At 32.6% G+C, this 25,037-nt stretch overlaps 2 protein-coding genes and 1 long non-coding RNA gene across 4 annotated transcripts; 1 reads left to right on the forward strand and 2 right to left on the reverse strand.

The window, feature by feature from the left end:
• The first annotated feature begins 1,304 nt into the window (after positions 1-1,304).
• LOC129949061 (uncharacterized) lies at positions 1,305-21,917 on the forward strand. 2 transcript variants are annotated; one of them, XR_008781999.1, is made up of 3 exons: positions 1,305-1,578; positions 10,817-11,376; positions 21,633-21,917. It is a non-coding gene; the product is annotated as an uncharacterized LOC129949061 (long non-coding RNA). The 2 variants fall into 2 exon arrangements; XR_008781998.1 differs by lacking the exon at positions 1,305-1,578 and having other exon boundaries at positions 9,985-11,376.
• Positions 5,959-24,245, reverse strand: LOC129949059 (protein lin-54 homolog). Its single transcript, XM_056060267.1, has 6 exons — positions 24,219-24,245; positions 23,798-23,910; positions 8,782-9,968; positions 7,974-8,719; positions 6,761-6,903; positions 5,959-6,708 (listed from the first exon to the last, which is right to left on the reverse strand). Exons 2-6 carry the CDS (start codon positions 23,805-23,807, stop codon positions 6,338-6,340), a joined length of 2,457 nt encoding a protein of 818 aa, XP_055916242.1. The 5' UTR covers positions 23,808-23,910; positions 24,219-24,245; the 3' UTR covers positions 5,959-6,337.
• Positions 14,675-16,391, reverse strand: LOC129949060 (elongation factor Tu, mitochondrial). Its single transcript, XM_056060268.1, has one exon. It carries the CDS (start codon positions 16,227-16,229, stop codon positions 14,787-14,789), a length of 1,443 nt encoding a protein of 480 aa, XP_055916243.1. The 5' UTR covers positions 16,230-16,391; the 3' UTR covers positions 14,675-14,786.
• Positions 24,246-25,037: the final 792 nt, after the last annotated feature.

Below are 25,037 nucleotides of genomic sequence, written 5' to 3' on the forward strand. Positions count from 1 at the left end.
CAGGGCCTAGTGACTTACAACTCTCAACCATTCTTGTATGCAAGTAATTGCAGGGATGGAGGGGGCCTACAGTTTATGTGCCTATTCCGAGAGGTTAATTTGAGAATGCACATTTCATGACAAAATTTGTCAATTCCTCGCAAGAGGCAGTTCCCGTGAATAAAAACTTTAGGTGGCCAAGACCTCTGGCATGATAGTCCAACGTACTTTTTTTTAATTCATTTTTATTAATTCAATCTTAAACGTATCTTAAAGCTAGACAAATATATGATGAATATATACATACATACATATATGTATGTTATCAAACCCAACATACAATGCAGTGAGCGATTTCATAGAGAAACGTCACAATTTGAAGATGTACATTTTTGTTCATTTCTTGCTCTTCGCTGTTTTCAAATGTATGTTTTTCCTTTTTTTTATAAAACATATTTTCTGCGTAGAACAATGCGTTTACAGCGAATCTATAACATCCCTAGAAGATCTTATAAAGCGTATTAAGGCAAATTATCAGATAGCGAGTTCCTGTTGGTGGAACACAATTAAGGCAATTATTTTGAAATAAATATACAAATTTAACAATTATTATATATAATTTAACCATAAAAAAACGATACAATTTTAAAGTTTTAGTCTCACTTTAAATACTGAAAAAAAAATACATTAAATATAACTGCACCAATTTTTAAAAAGTTTTCCGCTAATCAAATACAAATTTAATTTGTTTTTATGAACAAAAAAAAAACAATTCATCATATTTAATTTTACTACTGACTAAGTTTTCGCGCCATGAATGTTTAAAATTGCTTCAAAATCATTTCGATTGACAGTAGAAAAATGCACTCAACAAAAAAATATACAAAATTTGAGTTTCCCTTGCAATTTCAATATATAATAGAGTAGATATAAAAAGTATACTCGTATCTGTATAGCTTCTGCTTGCATTTTTCTCATGATTTTTCCTTAACTTCTTTATTAGTTCATAAACAATAATAAAATTGTATCTGCTTTAATTGTAGCTTTAATATGTTAAAATGCCTTTTTTACTCTACATATTTTTTGCAAAGTGTTTTTAAAATATTGCGAAACTTAAATAATAGTTTCGTGTAATAAAACTGTTTAAAAGAATTACACAATATTTGTTTTATTTAAGATGATGTTTTATTTAATATTTTATAAAAACTTCTAAAACTATAATTATACAATTTTCTGCACCATTCTAGTATAATACGTTATTTTATATGCAAATTGTCGACGGTTTCGGAAAATAAAAAAAATAGTTTTGCCACCCTGCCAAAGCGCAAGACTTCTTTATAGCAAAGAAAATAGCTTTGGTTCTTTTAACATAACGTGGAGGTTATCTCCTACATACCTATGTCTTGTCTATTCAAAGAACGTTGTAAAATACTCTTATTAAGGTTAAACTTTTTGTGCCATTATTTCAAATAACGCCTGACAGGATATCCTACTTTAACGATGAAAGAACTTTGAATGTTCTTTGACAATAACTTTGTGTTTGGTTTAAACGAAAGGTTGAGATGTTCTTAAGCATTTTATTGTTTCAGGTACTGTACGGTACGTACACCTAAGATTCTTTTTTTTTGTAATTTAAAATATTTTAAAGCACGAAATTAACTTAGTAAAGAGCCACACAAACTTTTTTCTTTTAATTTAATCCATGTATCATGGGTGGTCCTCATTTTTCGACTTTCTAATTATCTTCGGAGCATTTTGCATTTCGATATTTGTTATCGTGATGCATTATACATATATTATGACTTTAGAAGAAAAAGAAAAGTTTTTATTAGTAGTGCAGCGAAATGGATGGCAATTTTTAATTGGGTAAATGGGCAGAAGAAATATAAAACAAATGTATAAAAATAAAAGAGAAAAAAGAACGCCTTGAAAAATGTAGAAAAGTGAAAACAAAGAGGTCCCGCCTTTAACAGAAAAGAGCTAATCGTCTTGATTATAATTTCTTTCGTCATCGCCTGCCCCAAAGGGGAGGTGAAACTTCACCTGACTCCCAATCAAAATTCACAAAGATGCAACTGCCTCGAGCTCGAAAAAAAACATTACTAACAGTCTATTAGCTTTCAGTCTTGATGTCTCTACATAAATTGATTGACAGAAAAGCAACTATGGTCGTGACATTGGCAGGCGACTTTGTTTGCAGTCAACTTCATTCTTGGAACTTACATACATTTTGACCAAGGCAACTAGTTAATTTTTCAAGTGTCATGAACTTCAAATTCAGAACTATACTACGCAAACCTCTACTTTAAGTTCATAGTACAAAAAATACCAACAAAATTACTGTCTACAAAACACTCCTCATGCAAGCTACAAGTCCACCACGATTTTTGATTTGTATTATAAAGAAATATTAGTTTTTTCTTTTCCAAATTAACAAGGAACCCTTTTACAGAAAGATTTAAATGAAGTTGTGCGGAAAATAAATAAATCATAGAGTAATAAAGTTCAGCTTCCAGTTGAATGAAAAAACATAATCAATGTATAGACTAGACAAAAAAATTGCTGTTCTTGCGCTGAAAAATATTTCCAGTTTCACTTGCGTTTTTCGAAAACGAACTTTCAGTTCAAGAGAACAATAAAATGGTAGAAGCATTCAAAATTGAAGGCACAGATGATTGTAAAACGAAGAAACATTGACATGGCGATCACCCAAAAAAAAAATTAAAATAGTAATTCTTTAAGATTCTTCAAGATCATGGGTATATCATCAAATTTTTTGAATAAAGATGAAACGAAGACCCAGATTATATATGTAGCAGTGAAAAATATTGTGGTGATTGGAATTCGCCGTTAGCCCTGATACCCAATGCTGACAGTCTACTTTTGTATACTTAATTTCTATAAAGTATATCTGTATGTACCAGGTCATACTATAGAACATAATAAAGCTTTGAAATGTCCAACCAAAGTGAAATGCCAAGTCCTGATTCAACCGACAATGTAATGCGGATTTTTGACTTGTCACATACTATTTCAAATTTATCTCAAACGTTTAAACCACACAACTACGTGAGTTTTCAAATAAAAATTCATTGTTTAATTGGTCAATGAGATGTCAAAAAGTGATTTCAAAAAGTGGCGCCGAAAATTTAAACGATGACTGTTTTTTTTTCAGAACTCCACAAATGTCAAATATTAAAACCATATATTTTATAGATAAGGAAGGACACTAAATTGGGTTCAAAACTATTCAAATCATCCAAATCATTCAATCAAATTCATTCAAACAAAATACATTTGAAAACACAAAAGAAAAAAAAACGAAAAAGATGAAACTCTATTTTGTTCACTTGTTAAAATAAAAGGGATTTGAAATCATTTTAAGCGAATTTTATGTTTCTATCAAGTCATTGGAAAATGTTATGGCAATAATGCTGCGCGTACTCTCTCCATAAAAAGCACCCTTTGACCGGAAATAATACATCTCTTAAATGCCGCCTCCATAATATGTTTCCTGTTGTTCGTAAAAAAATATTTTATAAAAAGGGCTATAACTTTTAAAGGGTTGGTTCAATTTCTTTGGTTTGAAATTTATTAGGTTAGGCCATAACAACTACCCTGAAATCATGTAGATTGTGTTAGAGTCAATATTTCAGTTTGTTGTATCTACACCTTCCACTATCAACCTTTAAAATAACATTTTTCCAAAGGTCAAAACAGTGGATTCTGGTGGACTTTTGAAGTATTGCTTAGGATACCATAGTGCGTCCTTTCCAATAATAAAATTTCATGAATTGATTATTTAGAGGATCCGGTTATATTTTTGCTAGAATTTCCAGACTAATTCTAATTGCATAAACGAAAATCATATCATCACTCAATCAATTTTATTTAAAGTTTTCTTTACACATTATAAAATTAATTATGGATTTTTGAGTTAGGTTTCTTCGCATATAAAAAATGATTGCACTATCGTTTAATTCAAATAATATATTTTCGGAGGTGTTTTTGTCAGATTATGCACCGTCTCCTTGTTTGGGCCGTAGCTTCAAACGTCTGGGACCCAAAAGTTCTTAATTATAACTTTAGATTTATTATTAAGTGTTTACCTATGTATACTTCCTAAAAAAAAGAAGAAAAATCTCGTTTGTAAACGATTCACCTGCCTCTGCCACAAAAAAACCTCCCAGATGACTGCTTTCGAAATCTCCTCCTTAAAAACTCCACTTTAGAGTTACTTACTTACTTACTTAAGGTGGCGCTACAGTCCTATGTGAACTAGGGCCTCACCCAACAAAATTCTCCATCTAGCTCGGTCCCTAGCTAGATGTCTCCAGTTGCGCACTCCAAGTTGGCTGAGGTCACTTTCCACTTGTGCGCGCCACTTGATTCGTGGTCTTTAGGCTTTTACCCTTCTGGCTAAGTCTACATCGCTGTACAGCCCGTACAGCTCGCGTTCCATCTTCTCCTCCACTTCCCTTCGATGCTTACGGGACCGTAGATCACAAGAACTTTTTTCTCAAAACGACCCAAGGTGCTTTCATCCGCTTTTGTCATAGTCCATGTTTCTGCACCGTATAGCAGGACCGGAATGATAAGGGTCTTATATAGCGACATTTTAGCCTTTGGAGAAAGGACATTTCCACTCAATTGTTTTTTTTAACCCAAGAAACAGTGCTTAGCAAGAGTTATTCTTCGTTTGATCTCAGCCCTGGTGTTATTTTCTGCGTTTACAGCGGAGCCTAGGTAGACGAAGTCCTTAACTACCTCAAAGTTACGTCTGTCAATGGTGACGTTTTGACCGAGACGTAAGTGTTGTAAGTCGGGAGGACGGGATAGTTGGCTTTCGTCGTCTATGTTCAATGGATCATTCGGCCTGACAGTGGAGTTCGATTCGGTTCTACTATGATGTTTCCACTTTCGTCCTTGCAGTCTTCGGTTCTAGGTTTATGTACTTGTAAATTTCGTTTCACCTGTTCATAAAACTTTCGAACTTCATTCCTGCTTTTAAACCTCTTAATATCTTCGACCGCACGCTTCTCATGCTCTTTCTTCCTCCCTCTGAGATGACGGTGTTCCTCTCGCCTCTTCTGAAGAAGATATAAAATAATTGATTCATATTTGTATTTAAATACCGAAAGATTGATTCCATTTTGAATTCTTGTGTCCTTACAGAGAAACTGATTGTGAAACTTCAAAAATAGTGTGCACTAACTTTGTACCCGAAATTTTTACACTACGTCGGAGGGGAAATTTCAACTACTTTTGTAGTTGGATTTAGCCAATCAGAATCCCTTGACTACGTAGCCACTGGCTTTGTGAATGCAACCAATGTGGTTTTTACGGAACTGATCAACGTTGACTGATGGTCTACATTTGTTGTTCACTGTAGACAATAATAAATGCTGAAATATTAAACATAGTATTTTTAAACTTGGATATTTATTTTCGTTTTTATAAATAACAAAAAACAACAATCAAAATTGCTTGCAAATCGCAAATTTTTAAATTGTACGTGGGCATATGCCATATGTGTACCTAATGTGTAATGTGCCATTCAATATCGCCTTCTTCGCGCAGAATCATCCTTTTGCCTGGCGATGCCGAAGCCACTCCTATGTCCACAAATGTGCAGCTTTTGCGGCAGATTGCGCACATCGTCTGAACACCGTTAAATGCAAATTTGCGTAAAGTGGTTCACATGACGTCAGAACCCCAAATATGTGCGGTTTTTATATGCAATAGTTATTAAATAAATAAATTAGGTGACAAGACAGGTCCTACGCAGTAACCACACGCCACGGGTACTATATAACGTCTGCTAGTAGCTTAAGTCTGCACCTAAACTTTTCAGTAAGTAAGTTTTGATTATAGGTACCTCTACTTTCGAACCAAAACTATGCGAGAGCTCTTGCACTTGTATAAAATAGTAAGTGAAAATCAGATTTTCTTAAAATGAAACACAGTTAGACTTTAATATTATTTTCTAACTTAGTTCTTTAATAAATGTTAAATCCTCGCAACATTACAATTTATCTTACATAGAAACAGTTTAATAATCGTACTGTTACTTCAATCATATTTGTTATTTCTTTTGAAAAGAATGTCTAGGTTAATTAAAATAAAAACACGAACACTATAAAGTAAAATTGGAGCTAAACATCCATTATTTTGATTTAAAACTAACTAAATATTGAAAGCTTTATACACTAATATAAATTGCAAAGTTAATTTTGTTTAACTAACATTAATAACTGTTATACGTACTATATATATATAAATATATATATATTTATATATGTATATTATCTATTAACACACTAACTTTAGTTCGACCTTTTTGGGAATTGTGTAAGATTTAATCGGTATTACGAATCGAAAAGTCAATTATTTCCACAAGACACCTTCCCAATTCCTCCATGACCATTTTTTCGGTTTGATATGGTGTAAGTTCACCTTTTTCGCACTCATCTGCCTGAGCTATTAAACATTGTATGGTTGCATCTACAACTTCCTGAGTGATGAAATTACAAGGTTGTTTCTCTACTGATGCGCCGCTAGACGCAACCATTGATGCTGTCACAGCCGGTGTAAGTACCGATGTACTCTGAAGTTTAGGTGTTATCATTTCATATGTTCTTTTTCCTCTATTGCTTGAAATATTTGTGGAAATTGGACATTTTTTTGTATCCATGTCAAGGTCTGGATGGTCATCTACATTTCTACATCCTAAAAAAATAAAAATGATTTACGTAAAAACTAATAACACAATGCAACTTACCAACACATTTGCAATTAGATGAACATGGTATTTTTGCTTCGTAGCATTCGCAGTAGTTTTTCAAGCAACCTGATCTTTTGCAATTACAACCTTTGTTGTGTAACCTTTGGTCACTTTCGTTGGCAGCAGCTGTTATTTTTGGTCTAGAATAAAATATTTATTTTAAAACTTTTGTTCCCTTATTTTTCTGTTCGAGTTCTCATATACCAGCCATCTATGATTTAATAAATAAATCTTAATGAAAAAAATTCAAACGAAAAACAGCATACTATGAACAAATATTTATATTTAAATCTTCTATTATTTCAAAACAAGTTTGAACGGTAGATTTTAATTTAAAAAAAAAAACTTCATAGCGCAGTCACTATTACAAAAAGAATATCACAAAGCATTATTTATTGATTAAGCTTAAATCATCAAAATTGTTCAACGGATTTTAACTGCCTTGCTATTATGCTTGTTAATCAATCAACGAAATTGTAATAATTAATTGTACTATTCCAATTGAACAGATAGGGATTAGAAAGGAAAATTCGAGTCTACTCATTAACTGAAGAGAATCAATAAAAAAATAAAAGGCACACTTAAATGCAAATAGTCGTCCGGTATAGATTCGATTGTTTTCCAAAACACATTCTAAATGGTTTATCGCGACGGATTACTTCACAAACTCGTATCACAACGTTTTTTGAAAAGTCGTAAATAGCACGGGTTTTGCCAAAAGTCTTAACTGAGAAAACGCTTCCATTGTTTATGACAAAAGTAGCTCAAACGGTTGCCAAGTTATCTTAATTGTTTTGACAAAAAAGAAGGCAATTTAGGCATTAAACTCGTTAAAACAATAATATTTTTCAACCAAATCACTAAATACTTAATAAAAATTGTATAGAATCATTTTTTCTACCTCACTAAAATATTCTACCACATATTACACCAAAGTCCACTGAATGTCTTAATGATTTTTTAATTTAATAAATTATTTTATATTATTATATTATATCGAAGTTTACAGTACAGGAGTGTATAAGCTTTAAAAAATTTCATAAACAAATCAGAACCACTATTAAGGATTTCCAGGTATGGTATAATTCAAAACCTCGAAATGCCAAAAGTAATCCGTTTTGTATGATGTTTAATGTTTTTATTTTAATATTATTGAGGTCCTGTACTTTATGAGTCGATAACTTTAAATTGATAGTTATTCATTACTTACTTAAAAGAATTTGGATTTCTTTCTAGGCAAATTCGTATAGCCTTTTGTCGTTCGTCTTCATTTTCCAAATTGTTCAAACAATCCTTACAGTTGCAGTCTTGACAGAATTCTCCATTAGCAAAGCAATCACAATACAATTTCAAACACTGTGATTTAGTGCAGTTACAATGTTTTCGCCTAATAGTCACGTTGCTAGAGTCGTCAGATGGTGGTGGGGATGTTCCTGTCAGCGATAACCTAGGTGTTGTTTTGCCAACAGCAATATTAGATGAAACAGTGGTAGTTGGTTTACCATATTTTGAAATAAAAGGCTCAGCCTTTTGCTTTGAAGGCAAGGGTTCTGCCTTTACTTCAGATTTAAATTGTTGTGACTCAGCGTTTGTTGGTCGAAGGATGCTATAAAGTTTTTTTGCCGGTGGAGGTGAAATATTGGACCTAGATACGGCTGAGGATGCTGTATCTGTACGGGAGTCAATTATCGATTGACGTTGTTGCATTAATTTCAGATTTTGACTAGTTACTGAATTGCGAATCAAAGATGATTTCGATACAACAAAGCATTTATTTTGGGATGCATCAGGTTTAATCTGGATCTTTGTATTCGATGTGCCGCAAAATCTCCCAATTTGCGAATTGATTTGGGAAATCTTCTGAGTTCTTACCAAATTCTGTGTTCCACCTTCATTTGTTCGTACTATTACATCATTTATTTTACGATAAGTCGGAACTGTTGTCATTTTTATTTGCTAAACAAATTAAATAAAATATAATAATATTTTGAATTATACATTTTAAGTCTAAAACTAACCCTATCCTTGTCAGTTAATGGAGATTTAACAACTATTGATTGCTTGTTAGCCTGGTTTACTACTGTGTACTTGTGCGTAGTCGAAGAATCAGATGAGGAAATTTTATGCTGAGACATTCCGCTCTGCGAGCTATTCAATACCCGAACGTACTGAAAACCGGGTTTTCCAGGTATCTGAACAGTTTGTAATTGCCCACTCGAAGTGTTTGGTGACAATTTTATCATATTCCCTGATACCATGACTTGACGAGCATTTCCAGACGTACCTTGAACCAATACCTTGCCACCTCCATTATTTGGATTCGCCATAATTTGTCTTGTTGTTACAACTTGTCTTACTTTTGGTTTTGATTCAACGGACGATATAACAGTTGAACCCATTGCTCTTGATCCCGACTGCGTAGTAGAGTTAGGAAGAGCTTTTATTGGAGCTTTCACGAGTACTTTTCCGCCTCCAGGACTTGCAGTTAGTTTATTGTTCCCCGGCATGGCGTTTGGGACATTGACATCCTTACCTGATTTGTAGGGAACAAAATTACCCTCCGCATTGCGCATAACATGAATTGCAAGTGTCTGCTTTGATGGATTGGATGTGGGAGTATTTGTTGTTATAGTGGTTGGAACACGAACAGGGACAGTTTTACCTCCCGGTCTCTGTAAGTATATTATTTTGCCATTTGCATTTTTGGCAACGGTTGTCATTGATGATGATGAAGATGAAGTATTGGTGACTGTAGTTGATCTCGGAGCAATCCTTATAAAACCTGATGAAGATCCTAAAACCTTATTTTGCATCATATTGTTCAAGATGGTAGGTTGTGTTCCATAGTTTCTGTATGTCGATGAAGACGCGGCGGATTTTTTGATATCTTTGCGAACAATGGTTATAGTTTTAGTTTGCGGATTTTGCAAAATGCATTTCTCATTTAGTTGTCGTTTTGTCTGTATTTTCTTTTCTTCTTCCTTACTTCCGATTTCTTCGTCATAATTATAATCTTCCTCAAAACCATTTGTGTTATCATCATGTTCTTCTTCAATTTCATCGTCTTCTTCTGGTTGATCTTCAATTTCTAGTTCGTTTTCAAAATCTTCTTCTGTCATGTTATCTTTGCTGTCACCAGCATCATCTTCATCTGACTTTAAGATATCTTCTAAACTTATTTCATTATTTTTAAGGTCCACTTCATCTGTTGAGGAAAAAAAAATGTATTTAAATTATTTTAGTTTCAACAAGTAGTATTAGTACAAATTTTACAAGTAAAATCAGCTCTAAAATATTTATATCTTTACCCTTGAATTCTTTTAATGATGTTCTTAAACAAAATTACGACCAAAATAACATTTTATATAGAATTTATCAACTATCTAAAAGAGTATATTTTAATATAATTGTTTTCAATTCAATGAACCAAGAAATATGTGTATAGATGTTCATAACAAAAATGTTAGCATTGTTTGAACTGCAAGTGATTATCATGAAAACATTGTCTTGCTAGTAAAGCTAGAATCCCGCCTCAGCAAATTAAAAGGAAAGCCCCCAGGAAGGGTTCTACTTACCTATTTAATTATTCATATAATAATTCCTTGATTTAAGTAGATAAAATACCGCAATATTGAAAGACAACCATAACAATTTCTGTCCTTAAACCCAATCAACAAAATTTTCGGATATCTACCAATTTGTAAACGTGCATCTCAAAGAACTTCGAAAAATTTTAGGCAAATCTTTCTTTAGTTTACTAAATCTAAAAAACTTATTTGCACAATTATCTAGCTTGGCTTAGTAATTTACTAGCTTTGCCAAAAGTTAAAACATATTTTTTAGTGGGATAGCTAAATTGAAATAGCTGGCAAAAAACTTTTAGCTGATAATAATAAATGAATACTTGGGTATAATTCTAGCTCAAACACTGTTCATAGAATACTTACTTGTTCTCTGTTGTTTGTAATTTATTTTTATTATGAAAATAAATGTATGTATATTTCATTTTGTTTCTGAATATCAAAGCATTTACACGTTTTTTATTTCTTCCAGAATTTTCTCGGTTCTATTTAAACTCGTTTTTCATCAGAATTATTCGCCAGCCATGATGTCACTCGCTTTGATTGGATATCGGTATAAAAGTTAATTTATTTTGGGTGTTTTCAGTTTATTAAAGCTACTTGATACAAAAAAAATGATGTAGGGCTAAGCCTTCCAACTATACACATCTAATTGGGCAATTGCTTGACTTTTTCATACAAAGGATCAAAGACACTTTATATATTTTATGTATGTATACATATGTATTATGTATACATAGAGTGCTTTGGTTACGATCTAGTACGCCCTAAACATAAGACAAAACACCCCTTGGATGCATAGTAATCTGTTCACTCAGTCCCTCATCCATATTGTGCTCTTCACGACGTTTCACTGCTCTGTTACCCACTTAAAACGTTGATATCTGCTAATACAATGGATTGACTGGAACAGCAAAATCGTAACTGTGTGATGTGTTGGCGAGGCCTGTACCACGGAAGACACCACCAAGATGATCTATCAATATCACGAACAGGGTTTGCAGCGTATATCAAGAACATGCTGATTTAAAGGTCTGTATAATTATTTTATTTTTGATTAGTAGGCCCTACCTACAAAGCTTTGTTATGTCTCTTTATGGCTTTAAATCATTGAGATGAGTATTATTTCGTGGAGATAAGTCTTTTTTTTTTAACCTATACTTAAAAAATTGGCAAAAAGTCCTTGAATAGCTAGCTACCCTCTTACACTAACCTTAATGCAACATAGCCCGTTTTGGACCTTAAGCCAGCATAGAACTTGGTACCTGAGCGTCATCAGAGGAAGCTTGTTTTATTGTTCTCGGGACCACGGCCCATACAAAAATGCCCATTCCTCTTTCTCACTTTTGCTGTCAGAAATCAGAACAGAATTTTCAAATTCGATGTTTTAAAAGTTGTCTATAAAACACTTTAAAAAGGATGAAAAGAAATGCAAAGCTAAGTTGATTGTTAGGTGAGAATGAACAGTGAATTGAGTTTATATTTCACTATCCTGCTCTATTATTATTATCTTAGAATAATAAATTAGCCAATTCTTCGACAGCCTTGCATAACTTTTTCGGTGGACGACCTGTTTTATGTCAGCTGTTGTTTTACACGTAAGCCACTACCAACAAGTTATCCGGATGCCCTATCTATCTGAGATTAAACGTAGTATTATCTTATATTTAAATAAAATAATCTTATCTTCAACAGTAAATCAGTACTAGAAGTACTAAAAATTGTGCAAAGCCTTTCCACAGTCCGTATCATAATTAAAAGATGAGAAGCTTCTTACTCCACGAAACCCCCTCTTATAACAAAAACCAAAAGAAGAGTTCTTCGAGGTCAGGACCGAAATGGCATTTAGACTATAAAAAGCCAATCATAAGTAACAAAAAAATATTAATGAAAGACTTATATACATAGTTTCCTAATGAACACATATTTTATGTAACAGAACATTTCTTTCTGGAAATTTGAAAAAAAAAAATGTATTTTATGTGCCGATTAGAATTTGCGAAAATTTATATTTCATGCTTCCCATTAGACGTGGAGCCACTTTATGTTCCAGCTTTATGGTACAAGTTCAATGCCTGTGTTTAGTAAAATATTGCACAAAACCTTCGGTTGTAATGATGAAATTGGGTATGTGGAACAACAGCAACGAAATAATTTTCTTTTGCATTTGTATCCCATCGATTAATGTTATAAACTGTCCAACTCTGCAGTGCAGAAGAATTTGGTTGTAACGGCTACTTTTCTGCGACTCTATAAACAGATGTCGCTAAATCGGAACGAGACAATTTTTAAAAATATCCGTTTTGTTAAAGGGACATATTTTTATTTCATTTTATTTAAATAAAATTAATCCAATTTCTACAACTAAATTATGAATTTGCTTTAAGGTAAAAAACCTATAATTTCCTTCATGTTTCAATTACATTATTTAAAAATTCTGGTTTGTTTTTTTCGAGAAAAAAACAAACATTCTTAACAATATGGATCGCATTTAACACCTCAACTATTAAAGTGTTTGTTTCGTAAACAATAACTTCATAATCATTACAGTGCTCAAAAATCAAATGGGGTGGCGCAACAGTCCGTTGTGGACCAGGGCCTAGTGACTTACAACTCTCAACCATTCCTGTGTGCGAGTACTGTTGTCAGGAATGGAAGAGACCTACAATTTTAGGCCGAATCCGAACGGCTAGTTTGAGAATGCACTTTTTCATGACAAGAATTACTCTTGAAGGATTTGTCAATTCCTCGCAAGAGGCAGTACCCGCGAAAATTATTTTTTTTTTAAATTAACGTGGCACAGGCAGGGATTGAACCCAAGACCCCTTGCATGACAGTCCAACGCACTAACCATCATGCCACGGGTACTCATTACAGTGCTCATTTAATGTATTTTCCACGGACCGTAACTGCTTTACAAACAGTTTTTCATCTCCAGAGTTGTTTAAAGTCTACAAGATAGAATGCTTGAGACTGTTAATAATCGTGATGCTGCTAACACGATCCCAAGCGTTGGCCACTATGCCGACAGCTCCTAATAAAATAAACAAATCTTTTGATGCACTTAAATAAACCTTCACAGAAAAATTGACTAATCTAGGAAAAATCTTTTGTTGTTTTGATTTCGGTCATTATGGTCCAAGTCGTTACAACTGGAAGATTTAAGAAATTTGGTACTTATCTTCTTAGTGTAAATTTCGTCGCTAAAATTGAAGTCACTTTATGCGAACTTAACAGTATGTACTATATTTTTAACAAAATCACCCCTATCACAGAGTCCCGCTACGAATACGAATACATTTTAGGCCCCGAACGAAAACAAAAAAGCTTTTCCACACAGAAATACTAATTTCGGAGTGTCAAAATCATTCGATTTGCGTGAAAATAAGAAAAATAAATAAAAGTTAATTTTTCATCTTTCGATAAGTTGTTTTTGTCTTTAAAAATGGATAATATTGTCGTTGCAATCTATGCACTATATGAAGAAAATATACGAAGACGACGAACACGCAAAATTTTAAGGGATGCTTTTAGCCCCTTGGAGCTTGATGACAAAGTGTTGTTCTCTTGATGTATGCTTTCCAATCTAATTATAAAAAAGGTTGGACTAATCTATTCAATTTACCTTTCTCCACCTTAGAGGGTGGGCCTAGGCAATTTCAGGTTTTTCTTGAAACATTTCATACAGCCTTCACATTAAAACAATAGTAAAACTTTCGTAGCAAATTTTTTAGTACGACGGGAACAATGATACTTTTTTTCGGGGTTCATACTACGAATCTATTTCGACGGGGCCTGTTATAAGGCTGAATATTTTTAGCAAAACCAAATTTTCAAAATAAAATAAAAAAATAATTAGAGTATACAGATCAAATCGGATAGCAAGTCTATAATTTTGAAGACGAATTTCTTTTATTGGGCAATGAATGCAATTTTATAATGTTTTGTTTTTGAAAATGCATTTAGATATAACTTCAATAATGTTTTTCTTGAAATGTTTGTAAAATATGTACAAACACATTATACGCTACGGTAGCAGCTGAAGTTTATGAATAGTGTGGTGTTTATACATGTCCCTAACTAGAGAATTAATTTTTCATATAATAAGAATGATTTGTGCGTTTCCTGCATTTCCAATGGTCATAATTATTGAACTCTTTTCACCTAATTCTATGATCTCACTTTGAGCAAAATTCCCTTGCTATTCCTATCGGGATTTCACCCGTTAAGAAGGTATTTATTAGCACTTTAATTCTTTTGAGTATAACTAAAATATATTGAGAGTTCTAGTGTCAAGTAATATTTTTCATCAACCATTGAAATACAAAACTAAGTATTTTATTTAAATTTATTATAGTTTCAATGAACCTTTTTTATCGAAATAACATATGCAAATAAGAACTAAAAATACAAAATAATATCTATTCTAAACTTTAAGCCTCCTATTTTTTGACAGCTTGCTTCTTTTCGCGTGCTTTCTTTCCTTCAGTTAATTCCATTCGTTCGGTTGGAGAAAGAATAGGTAAAACCTTAGTTACAACACCAGTTCCTAGAGTCAAATTTCCATCACGTAATGTAAACCGTTGGCCTTGCTCCAAAACCATTGGACGAATGAGTCTTAGAATCAATTTGGTATCTTCACCAGGCATTACCATTTCTTTATCAGGTATTTGCACTTGTACAGCGCAATCCCAAGTTCGCGAGAACATCTGAAGTTGTATGAAGCTCATAAATGGTTTTGTTCGACCACCTTCATCCTTGTTCAATATGTAAACCTGCGCTTCGATTTGATCTAGAGCCTTCACAGATCCCGGTTTGCACATTACCATTCCACGCTTTATATCATCACGCTTCAGACCACGAACAAGAGCTCCCAATTGATCTCCTGCTTGAGCTTCATCCAGAATCTGATGGAACATCTCAACACCAGTGACTGTAGACTTAATAACTTTGTTGTAGCCAACGAATTCACATTCGTTTCCCTTTTTTACCACCCCACGCTCCAGGCGTCCAGTTACGACAGTTCCACGACCGGGAATACTGTAAACATTCTCCACAGGCAACAAAAACGGTTTGTCTAATTCACGAACTGGTGTAGGAATGAAAGTGTCCACCTCCTTCAGTAATTGTAAAATTGCTTCTGAGCCGATTTCTGGACTCTTGTCATCCAATGCACACAATGCAGAACCCTTCACCACAGGAACATTGTCCCCGTCGTAACCCATTTCTGTCATTAGTTCGCGAATTTCCATCTCTACCAAGTCAACCATTTCTTGATCTGCTGCGTCAACCTTATTTATGAAAACTACAATGTGGCTGATACCAATCTGCTTAGCTAACAACAAATGTTCTCGTGTCTGGGGCATAGCACCATCGGTAGCTGCCACAACCAAGATAGCTCCGTCCATTTGAGCTGTTCCAGTAATCATATTCTTTATGTAATCAGCGTGCCCAGGGCAATCTGTGTGACCGTAATGACGGGTTTCAGTTTGATATTCAACGTGGGCCACATTGATAGTAATACCACGAGCCTTCTCTTCCGGAGCATTGTCAATTTCATTATATTTTTTGCTCTCAGCTAATTTTCGGTCAGATAGAACTTTGGTTATGGCTGCGGTAAGTGTTGTTTTGCCATGATCAACATGTCCAATTGTACCTACGTTGCAATGGGGCTTAGAACGCTCGAAGACCTTTTTTTCTGATGCAAATTTACGAAACGATTGATTAAATAAGGGTCCTGAACACTCCGTTGAAATCGAAGGAACAACACGACAGAAATCACATGTGAAATTCCTGCTACTGAAAACCAATTTATTGATGATGTTTCGTCTGACCAAAGCTTGTCCAAATGCAGTAACTGCACGCAATCCTACGTAGCCCGACATAATTATATGGTTTTTTATTGGATTTCTACAATATGTTCACATACAATTTGAAGGATTTCACAATTTATTTTGCTCCTTCGGCCTCTCCCACAAAGATAGATCAAAAATTGCGTAAAACTAACCCCACAAACTGCAAAACGAAAAATAAATCGAAATGAATTTTTATGTCAAATTTAGAACGACATCTGTCAGTGAATTGTTTCTGAATTCTGAATTCCAATGAAATAAATGTAAGTAGCATGCGAGACATGTTACAGAGTAACACCACCAGGTGGTCAATAGGAGAACAACAAAACTAAAGCTGTATACTCATGAACGCCCGGTTATTGAAAAACATTCTTGATGTGTATTTACGAAAAAACAATTTGAAAGCAACTTGAATAAGGTGAACAAATTTTCAAAGAGAAACAAGAATTATTTTTTGTTTAATTTATATAAATGAAAAAATATTATTATTATTTATTATTTTTCGTTTAATTCATATTCATAACTTTGAAAACACATTGGATGGAAAATGTATCACTGCTAAATTAATTTACTGTATGTAAAATATAGCTTCAAACAAAAATTATTGAAGACCTGTGTAACAATTTAGAATAAGTATGCAATTACATGTAAATCGAAGAACTAAACTTAACGCTTCGGCCTTATATTGAAACATCAAAAACAGCACCTACGAAATCAATACAAGTCTAGTGATTTCCAACGTTATAAATCAAAATACTAATAACAGCCATCAACTCATTTACACTTATAACTTAGTGGTGCTAAAACATACTTTAAAATTGTTGAAGTAACAAAACAATCGCAAAACATGCTAATAAAATTCCTATCTCAGCGATAGAAGTTTTAAAAATGAAACAGAACAGATAGAAACTGACAAAACAAAGAATATAAAGTAACAAGAAATCAATACTTCAAAAATATCGTAGCATTTTTAGATAGTTGCAAAAGAAATGGATAGTTAGTTTGAAAATATAACAATCAAGCTATCCACTTTCAATCTACGCTACATAATGGAAAGTTTTTATAGCAAGCTCGTTGTTTCGTTGCAGTTGAAGTTGAATTTAAATCTTTGAAATTGATTGACACTTCATTGATCATTTTAATATAATTGTAGATATAAATTTTCATTATTAACTGATTTTCATGTGAAATTATGAAAAAAAAAATGATTGTGTAAAAGAGTGCTTCCATAAGGAAGAAGACAGCTTCATATCTGTATTGCTGCACTTCCTGTAATTCGCATTTAGAAACATAACAATTTTGTACTGCTTTCATCTTATGTGTTTGCGTAGCTACCTCTACTTATAACAAACAAAAAATATGGAAAATGAAGCGTGAAATTGTGTACAAAGAGCCAAATCACAAAGAACAAAGCATTTCCTTTCAATGGTAAGTTTTTTATATATATATCTTCTTTTCTTCAAAAACCGCAAGCTTCTTTGTATGTATGTAGATGACAAGAACGTTTATTTTAATGAAACTAAAAATGGAGCATTTATGTATATTGATATTGCAAACACATTAACTTCGTTCGAAATTAATTATCTATTTTTCTGCATAACTATTTATTTACTTTATATGTAGAGATCACAAGTGAAGGTCACTTGAGAAAGATTTATTTTGTCTGTTTTAATTTGAATTTATTATTTTTTTAGTCATCTGTTAATAAGAAACAAAAAATGGTTCAGAAGACAATTTTGAAATGCTAACAGGATCAAAATTATTTGGGACCTCTCTCATTGGAGTCAACCAAATGCTTTTTATTTTTTATTATTATCATTTTTTTCGATTTTCTTAAATGATTATTATTTCTACAATACAAAATTTATTTTAAGTCGATATATTTGCTACTTCTTGATATAGGAACTCGAAAAAAGTATTTCAAAGGTTCAGACAATTAGTTTAGTTTGAAACATTACTTTTGGAATGTTTATAAAATTAAGTTATTAAGGTCACGTAACTGTCCATAGGGAACCAGCGGTCAGTGACTTACAACTCTCAACCATTCCTGTGCGCGAGTAATGTCAGGAATGCAAGGAAACTACAATTTGTGTGCTTAACGCGTAAGGCAATACCCGTGAAAAAAAAAACTTTAGCAGGAATTGAACCTAAGAGCACTAGCATGACAGTAGGTGCATCTACTAATGTAGTCACTACGTAGTGAAGGCATTCTGATTGGCCACCTCCAACTACAAAATTAGTTAAAATTTCCCATCTGACGTAGTGTAAGAATATCGGCTACAAAGTTAGTTGACACTGATTTTGACGTTTCACAATCAGCTGCTCAGAAGGACCCACAAACTTAAAATTAAATTAATCGTTTGGTATTTAAATACTAAAATAGATCACTAATACTCTGTCTTGCATTAGATTTTATTGAATAAAAAAACAAAAAGGTTATTAAAAGTTCGCAGAAAACAAATGTTTCGAATTTGGTATACTTCCATTTTTAATAAACTAGATTGACAGCTTTGTAGTGTAATTTTCATTCACAAAGCCAGTTGAATTTTGACTTCGGAGTCACTAGCTTTATGAATGCGCCCAATCCTCCGCTCTTACAATCATCCATAGGTACCATTCGGAAATTCAATATTAATATATAATTGATTTTCCGAAATTTTGTATTTATTACTTACATTCAATCTTTGAAAAAATATCCTTACAAAAATTTGTCCAGTTGTATGTTGGCTTTTTATTTAAAATAATTTTGTTTTGTTTTTAACTTTCTTAGTTTTTAAATTTAATCAAATCGTCCTGAGAAAAATATCGAAAACCATTCAAAGAATGTCAAAAATTAAAATATTAGTATTATACTAGATCATTCCGGCATTTTATTTGTCGGACAATATTCATAATAGTAAGTGAAATCTAGTAAATTCAGGACTAATTTGCCGTTAATATTTGTAATACAATAAGTATCAAACTACACTTCCAATTCATTTCATAATTATATGTTTAGGTTGTAATGAGCACATAAATCAACTGCAAGTTTTACAAAACGAGGCTATGAGAACCATTCGTGATCATTTGGATTCTACTTTGCCAATATGGTTAAATATCAAACAAAGTGTAATATTCAGTGTGTGGATAAATGAAATTAAAAATCTAGCACTAAGATTAGGTTGAAGAACCTTGTTCTTGGCGACTGTAACATGCACCTACACCAGCATCTTTCCACAACTGGTGTCTACCTACTTAAAGCCAAACTTAATGCGGTTGGAGTATATTTTTTGTATTCAGAGATTTGATTTTTAACACAAAAAGCAGCAGTAACTTTCTTTTAAATCTTAAGATCGATATCGATTGTAGGCTTGATTATGTTTCCATAAAATGTTACTAATCATAGCAGTAAACCATTTTTAATTATTATTACAGCGAACATATATAGTTCAGACTACACTTACAAGAAGTTTACCTTCAGAACCTACTAAGCCTCTTACGGTTTTAAATCCAACCGAAAGAGAAGTACTTTCCCAATTTTGTTATTTTCCAGGTAGCGATTACTCGTTTCGGGCACTTGCATAAAAAAATACGTATAGAAGCGCGTACAGAAATTATTATATTATTATATATATTTGTTATATGTCCCCTGCTGCGGCATAAGTGCAAGTTATATTTAAAACTTCCCAATCGATAGTCATTGCGCACAAAAATCTTTTCAACTTCACTCATAAAAACATTAAAAAACATTTTTTCAAAAGAAATACCAGCGAACAATTGAATACAATTATTTGAAATCACATTGATCACTAGAAAAATCGACATCTTAGTAATTTAATATTCATTTGAAATTATGTCTTATAGTCGATGAGTTTGAGATAGATAAGTGTCATAGCCTTTTTAATGGGCATGATCTTTAAATACCAATAGCATCTAAGTTTTGAAAGTTATGTGTTAACAATATAAAATGTAGTAATTTAGCCTTAAATATCTCGTTCCAAGATAAGAAAACTGCATTTTAAACCTTCACTTGAAAAAAGTTTTCGCATATTGGCTTTTTTCCGTGAGCTTTGTGTACTAGTAAAATCAAAAACCAAATAGGTTTATACATTTTTTTTTTAAATTTTATTTCGATAAATAAAGTGTGGACAGTTTTTGTTCAATTTAAAACGTGAAAAAAAAATGTTTTAAAAAGTGAGCAAAACGTAGAAAGCCCATTATTTTTAAAATATTGAAAAAAAAACATAATTTTATTCTCTCGAATAATATACATAATAAGACATAACATGACGATTACGTCAGATTAGACGCATTTGCTTAATTAACACAAAAACGCATTACATTCCATCGACTTATTTACTTATAACTACCATTGCTGGCAGTTCTTAAACGGAAGCAAAATCTATGAAAGCTACATGAAAAAACAAATTTCTGGTTTAATTATCACGATTTTAAATTTACGTTTAAAACGAAACTGACTTGTCCAGACGCAATTGTCGAACCAAAGGTTCTACTATACTATCAACCAAGATCTCGAAAAAATATCAAACTGGTCTCAGAATAATGGTCTTTTCTTAAATCCTACCAAGTCAAAATGTGTTATCATCAATAAATCAGCAATTAATCCGGAGTATTTTCCAAGCATCTGCTTGAATGGTATACCAACTGAATTTACATCGAATGCGCGAAATCTAGGCATGTTGTTTAACAGGAGACTTACTTAGGACAGCCATATCAATGTGGCGGTGGGTAAGGATTATGGGGTTCTTAGAATGTTATGGTCGTCACAACATTTTACGCCCTTGAACACTCGGATGATGATTGCCAAAACGATTGTGATCCCAATATTAACTTATGGTTGCGAAGTTTTTAGCAACTGCGATGCCAACAGTAGAAGAAAATTGAATGTCGCCTTTAATAACATAGCTCGCTACATTTTTGGTCTACGTCGTTTTGATCGTATGTCGGAATTTTCACGCCAAATTTACAATTTTTCCTTCGATCATCTCATGCGGTACAGGACTTTACTCCTACTCTGTAACATAATAAACACGCAACAACCTTCTAGTTTATATAATAGGATTCAATTCAGTTCCTCAAGCAGATCCTTAATGCTTATGCACCCTCATTATTCCTTTCGTACCTCTGAACAACAATTTTGTGTTTACGCTTTTCTTCTGTGGAATCTTCTGCCTAGAAACTTGAAAACTTTAAATGGAGAAACTAGGTTTCGATTCGAACTCCGAAGTCATTTTCAAAGAACCCCGCATAAAGTTGAGAGTTGAGATTAATATGTACTTTTGTAATGTGTAATTTTATATTATATGATTTTAAATAACGAACTGAACTACTAAAATTTGTATAAATATACATATGTACATAAATATTATATACTAATTGTAATTTTAACTGAATAAATCAATTTGACATCAACTTCAAATAATTTTCGTTTTTCAGATAAAGAGACAGAAAGGTGCAGAAAGGACTTTAAAAAAAATTGAGTGGATGTTGTTTTTACTATAGCAATTTTAAAAAAGTGCAAATTTTGGTTGACCAAAAATATCTAACGAACGAATGACGCTAGAAACTTTAGTTAAATTGACGTTAGCAACTTCAATTAACTTTAATGTTGTATAATGTGACGTATTTGAAAAAAAAAAATCAATTAACACAAAATTGGTAAAAATTGATATTTGATTCTCGATATCTCTTGAATAAATGAAGGGATTAACTTCAAAATGATTTGAATATGTATTAAATTTTGTTGTTAACTTAAGATAACGGTCTTAGAAAAATAATATCTGTAATTTTTGTATATAATAAATTAAAACTTTTAAGCAATCCTACTATGTAATATTGGTAAAATTAAGCTTTCAAATAAAATGCCTCGGAAACAAAAACTTGTAACTTTTATTTATTTTTTAGATAAATACAATTAACAACTTTTTAACAAACCACGAAAGCCAACTACAACAGCAAAACCTGATAAGAAATGGTTTTCGAATCAAGAATTAGAAGAACAAACTGTTATTATAAATACTAATATTTTCTGGATGGGAAGTTAGCAGTGTGGGTCGCATTTCAGCATCTTTTTTGATTTGAATATTAGTGTGAAGATAAAAGATGTTTACTGTCACCGCGTGCCAAGTTTTCGCCTATTAAAGCTACGCAGGCATGGTGCCTGCATCAAACAAGTCCCGTCGGAAGTCACCTAACCACAATCGAGTTGTTGGTGCGACAGCGCTTGAATTTATTTTCTCAGAAGTTATTTTTAATTTCCCCTGTAACTCCTAAGATATTAAAATATTTTAACTACATATTATTATATATTATATTATTTAATTACGTTAAGTGACTAACGTATTTTTTAAGTATCCATCTAAATAAAAAAATAAATAAGTTAGAAGGCGCAGCAGCTCCTAGACAACCTGGGCCTAGCGACTTACAACCCTTAGCCATTGTTGAGCGCGAGTAATGTCAGGAATGAAAAATTTGTCAATTCGTCAAGGTATTGAGCGCAAGACCTTGGACTTGACAGTTCTATGCACTAACCATTACTACATTCTTCTTAATAATTTCTGATCATGACATGTGCTCTTTGTTTAACTATAACGCGTATAGTAAGGTAAACAAAAGAATCAATTCCTCATACATTGTTATATCTCCAAAGGATTAAATGAAGTGTTTTATAAAAGGTGGCTCGAGGTAGGGTGAGAAGAGAAATTCTTAGAGTAGTCACGTCTGTACAGAAAGACAATAAACACTGAGATATAAAAACTAAGCTACACGAGCAGCTTTAATACGATTACACAGCTAAGCTATGAATATACTGTTTTGAGAATATTATTTCAAGAACATAGCCTTGGAATCATATCTATTAAAATTTTGCTGCAATGAAGTCGCAGTTTTCAGGAATAAATTTTAAATTTTGTATTCTCAGAATTATAAAAACGATAAAATTGAATCAAATTGAGAATTGTATCACTTTTTTCTTGAAAAGGGAATATTTTTTATCTCATTCCAAAGATCTATTTGGTACCTGTTCTCTCAAAGAATTTGGCAAGGCGAATATGGGAGTGGAGAGTCCACTGATCCACCTACTTGAAAACCAATTATTTGACAACTTAAAGAGAACAAATTACATCGCTGCATTCCAAGCAACTTAGAAAAGACAAGATGTGTTATAGCAATAACTAGAAGTAGTTGGACACAAATACCGCCGAAGTTTAAAATGGAACTCCTCAGGGTTCTCTATTATCAGTATCAAGTTATGAATCAAATTATACCACCCCTTAACTACATTGTATACCCACATAGATTTCTATACACTGCATTGTGAAAAGAACCGCGTAACGCAGAGATGATAAGTTTTAAATTATAATAATTTGAAAATCATTTTATCAGTGTATCTAAAATTTTGATATAATTTCTTTAACCGTATTTATAGCTAACGAGACTCACTACCCGCGGCGACCCTGTTGTTTTCGTCAACATCGGCAGACTGGTTAATTCAATTTTGAATTCAAAAACAAATTTAACTTTACATAAGCTCATTACAATAACTTAATTTATGTCAATAACTTAATTTATGTAATTAAACAATTTTAAAATTATCTACATACCTTTTTCCATATTTTAAAGGATTATTGGTGACTTGTTCCCGCTTTTTACTTAGTTTTTAAATAGTGCTGTATTCTGAACTGGATTCCACAACGATCGCTAGCCAGATCCAAAACTAAATCAAAGCCAGGGCAAAAGAGAAACACTTTTAAACATGCATAAATATGCATACGAAATAAAGTTTTTTGTGCAGATTTAATTTTTTGATTTTCTTATTTTGAACGTTCTTGAGGGTGCTTTTCTTGAATGGTCCGCCTGTGCTAAATTTACTTATACGCGGTAATTTTGATGAATTTTAAAAACCTGATTTGTATGGCCTGGTCTTTTGATTTTATTTATTTTATAAAAATATAATTTGACGAAAAATAATTATAGATGTAAATAAATTTTGAATTAGTTTTAAATATTTTTTTGAAAACGTACTGAAGAAGAATTTTCAATTTCTCATTTTGACTTATCCATCAAATAGACACATTAAACTTCATTTTTCATTTTTAGTGCGGTCATGGTGGCAGCCTTGCAGACGCCTGATTTTATCTCATGCAATATTTAGGCAGCACTTGCATTTGTAGAAAAAATAAATGAAATTTGTTACGTATGTATGTTCACATTGTATACATAAATGCGGAAATTATTTGCCGAGAAGAAATGTCAAACCGGTGATTGACTCGAAGAAAAAAGTAAACAAACATAAAACTAAAATAAAAAGATTAATTTAGTATAAGTAATTAGTAAAAAGCAATTTTAAACGATTAACTTTTAAATGTATATTTACAAATAACATTCAAAAATATTAAGTTCATCATAAAGATGTATTGAAACTGCCAAATTATTTTATTTTTATAATAAACACACTACCCTTATTACGCAGAGGCGCAGTGTGAGCACTAGGAAAAGGAGAGAGGGTTTAAAAGTAGATGTCCGTGTACATTCGTTTTGAATTCCTGAATATTGCAATGACTAGGAAAGACAGAGCGTGGTAAGGTAAGGATCGAGAGTAAACTGATGAGCATTCCTAGAATCGCGAGTATTACGGTTGAACTGTTAAAGGGGAGAAATGCAACTGGCGATTTCCCTAGAGCATAAGCCGTTAAAATAACGGTTAAAAAGGGTCAGACAAGAGACCTTACGACGATGTTCAAGTGAAGTAAATGAACTTATGATGATATTATCATCTATCAATTTAAATGCTCTACGTTCAATACTATCCAAGAGGCTTAAGTAAGTTGCAGGAGCACCAGT

This window comes from Eupeodes corollae, chromosome 3 (assembly GCF_945859685.1).
Source record: "Eupeodes corollae chromosome 3, idEupCoro1.1, whole genome shotgun sequence".
NCBI classification, from domain to species: Eukaryota; Metazoa; Arthropoda; class Insecta; order Diptera; family Syrphidae; genus Eupeodes; species Eupeodes corollae.

Bases quoted from the DNA above. Each gene is read 5' to 3' on its own strand.
- LOC129949060 (XM_056060268.1), bottom strand. From the start codon at position 16,229: ATGTCGGGCTACGTAGGATTGCGTGCAGTTACTGCATTTGGACAAGCT.
- LOC129949059 (XM_056060267.1), bottom strand. The intron at 8,720-8,781 runs GTTAGTTTTAGA...TAATTTGTTTAG, and splicing joins CATTAACTGACAAGGATAGG to CAAATAAAAATGACAACAGT. The intron at 6,904-7,973 runs GTAAGTAATGAA...ATTTTATTCTAG, and splicing joins AGAAATCCAAATTCTTTTAA to ACCAAAAATAACAGCTGCTG.